We start from the raw sequence: 3,165 nt of genomic DNA, 5'->3' as shown, positions 1-3,165 counted from the left end.
AAAATCTGATTTATTCAGGGCAAAATAAAACCTATCCAGTTCACTGTTTTCAGCAATGAGTTGAAAGCTGGTGCCTGTGCCAGCTGTGTTCTGCCCTGGCTCAAGGAAACGTCTGAGTTCTGACCCCTTCCCAGAGGTGCTGTGCTTTCACAGCTGTTTAAGCTGCAACCCCAAGTTTCTCTACCTGACTTTTAAAGTTCTGGTTGAGACACAATGGTGTGCTGCATTTTATTACTTGAGGACCAGATCTGATGAATAGGTCATCAGTGACATATATTCATCATGAACGAATATATCATCAGTGAAGTTTTGACTTGTCCTGAGTGACAGGTGGCCTTTAGATGAAGCAGCCTTTAAGCAGTCCTTCCTCTCCTGATGCAGGTGTGCTGATTCATGCTGTAATGCTGATCTTCCCTGTCCTTCAGTCTCACTGACCTCTCCCACTCTACTTGGGTGGTCCTTAAGCTTTCAGGATACAGCTGGTGCGGCTGGAGACAAGAGTCCTCTCTGGTCAGGATGGAGTGATTATCCAGCTACATGCTACACCCACATGTAACACAGATTTCATTAGGGCTTCTTCAAAGCAGAGGTTTGCCCTTGGACAGCTGCATTCCTCCAGTTCTTATGTTTGTCAAACTCTCTCCAGCCAAAACAAACTCTGATCCCTGCCTGCCTGCTATGGAACTGAGTATCAGCGCTGGAACTTGTGCTGCTAAGGAGAGTTTGAAGTGACAATTGTGCCTCCCTGCCAGGACAGGGCAGCTGGTGAGAAAGGAGCAATGCTGCCAAGCAGCTGAAGTAGCTGTGGGGTTCTTCTGGAAGCTCTGTTGTGTTGCAGAGTGGAGCTGTAAGGGGAGTGTCACTGTCAGGGCGGGGTGGCAGTCTCCTAGCAAAGAGCAGGGTGACAGCAGGCATAACCTTGGGTACCCTTGAACACAACAGTGACATGGCCTGTGTCAACTTGCTGTTGAAATCGGAGACAGAGGATGTCAGGATCCTGGTGCAGTCCCTCTGCTGATGAGCTCCAGATTGCCAACTCTGATGCCCTCTGCCCGAGCCCACATGCTGAGTGTGGAGGGAAAGGACTGAAAAATGCTGCAGCTGTTCAGGAGGGGCTGGAAACCTGCCAAGCCTGATTAGTGCATTTCCCCTGGTGGTGTTTCCCTGTAGTGTCCCACTGAAGGATCAAATGTCCTGTTCAACAAATCACTTGCTCTGTGGCTTAAGTGGCAACTGCTCCTGTGTGCAAGTGCCACACTGCAGCTGCTCAAAGCTCAGCACCAGGTGCAGCTTTCCTTGCAACTGCAAAGCTCCTTGGCCTCCTCTGTGTGCTGGAGGAAGAGCAGGCTGCAGTGGCACGTGTGGGAAGCATGAATAAGGGTACAGTGTTCTGTAAAGGCTTCACAGGCTCTAAGTACAGGGTATTCTGCTGTGCTGAGGCATTAGATTTCAACTGCAAAGCTTTCATGACAGTAGGGTTAAAAATTAATTTGTAGGAAGAAGATTTTTTCCTTCTCTGCTTAAGCCCAAAGGATAAGTGAATAGAAGCAGAGGGTTCACAGCTGCATGTTTTCTTAGACAAGAATTCAGAAAATCTTTTTTTTTTCTTCCAAAGAGAGACTGATCTGGTTTCTGAATCTTCAGAAACTGATCCTGTTCCAGTTTTGGAATGGTTCCAGTTTTTTTGTACTGCTTCCTAATGCCTCAGCATCATACTTGAGTGCCCTCCTAACTTCTGGGGGATGAGACTCAAATGTAGCTCTCAGTACTTTGTCCCTGTTGTTTCTTGCAGAATGGAAGATGCAGTTACAACTAAGTTGAATAAATAAAGTTCAAATATGATTATCTCTTCCCCTGTGAAGATCCACAATTTACATTGTCAACCTCTAATGCTTGCCTGATGTTATCTTATGGATTTGTATTGATTCTTACACAGCACTATATACTTGAATGCTGGTTTTATCAAATTTGTAGAAAACAAAGTAGTTATGAACTGAGAATTCTTAAGGCTTGCAGCTTGGCCAGCAGTAATTTTCCTGCTTCACCTGTTTTGCTGTTGAGTACCCACTGTAATGTCACTGTTCATCTTCAGATCTAATCAGGTTTGATCTGTGGCTGGCAGATACATACAGGGTTGTATTAGTGAATGACAAAGGGGGGACATGAGGGGAGTTTATGCTGCAGGAATGCTGTTCCCAGGAAACAAATCAAACAACAATCAAAGTTGTTTTATGTGGTGCTGTGTGATGGTTTGAGTGATGGCTCTGCAGAAGGCCTGTAAGCATCTAGCAGCATGTCAGTCTGCTTTGTTGACTGAGATTTCTGGTCCTGCCAACATTTCAATACTTTTTCTGTCCATCAAGTATTTTCTCTAAAGAAGGTACAAAAATGACCATCTCCTCAGAAGTGAGAAGGAATAAGAGGGGTTTAAAATATATTGACTTAACTCATCATAGTGTGGGTGGAAAAGGGTAATGCAATCTTGCTGGTGATTTTTTTCTTAAACAAATTACTTTTCTTCCAGGAAAGTGCTTCAGCTAATATCCCATGCAGCACAAATAACTGGACAGTTTCTGCTCTATACTGGAACATACATGCTGCAGTTGATGGGTGAATATGATGAAGAAGAAATGTGCATGAGATCCAGGCGGGAGTAGTGACCGCAGCTGCGCTCCTGGTGTCGAATCCTTTGCTCACAGATATTCTCCTGCCCAGCTCTGATTGTAACACTGTTGTAGCAGGGGGGTGTGCACTAATGTGAACTAACATTTATCCTGTTTGGATCTGGTTGTAGGCCTTAGTCATGAAGTGTTGGATGTTCACAGGCTCTTAACACCACAAAAAAATGGGTGCCTAATCTGGCAAAAGGAGAGCGAGGGCAGGTCTTTGTCCCAGAAATTCAAAATTAAGAATAAGTATGCTTGGAAATTTTAATGTTCTGTAAGCAATGGAATATTTTTTGCACCAATCAGGACATTGGGGTTTTTGTGTGGATATTTTTTTGTTTGTTTGTTTTTCATGGCTACCTACTTGCATTCTGAACAGACTGGGCTGTAAGGTGAGGGCATGGGGGGGACTGTGGGATTTGTTAATTTGTTAGTTTTAATCCTTAACAGTGCTGGGATTAGTGTGAGGCTGACATTGAGGTGAAGTGTACCTATTTAT

General features: G+C 44.5%; 1 protein-coding gene across 1 annotated transcript in view; it reads left to right on the top strand.

Moving 5' to 3' along the window:
- The window catches only part of CIDEA (cell death inducing DFFA like effector a), a 6,435-nt gene extending 3,389 nt beyond the window's left edge, over positions 1 to 3,046 (top strand). The window contains exon 4 of the mRNA XM_005423342.2: positions 2,525 to 3,046. Within this exon, the coding sequence (XP_005423399.1) occupies positions 2,525 to 2,657 (133 nt within the window). The 3' untranslated portion in view covers positions 2,658 to 3,046. The remainder of the gene's footprint in view (positions 1 to 2,524) is intronic.
- The last annotated feature ends 119 nt before the right edge of the window (positions 3,047 to 3,165 follow it).

The sequence above is a fragment of the Geospiza fortis genome, unplaced genomic scaffold, assembly GCF_000277835.1.
Source record: "Geospiza fortis unplaced genomic scaffold, GeoFor_1.0 scaffold100, whole genome shotgun sequence".
In the NCBI taxonomy this organism is placed as follows: Eukaryota; Metazoa; Chordata; class Aves; order Passeriformes; family Thraupidae; genus Geospiza; species Geospiza fortis.
This window is presented reverse-complemented; position numbering and strand designations above follow the sequence as displayed.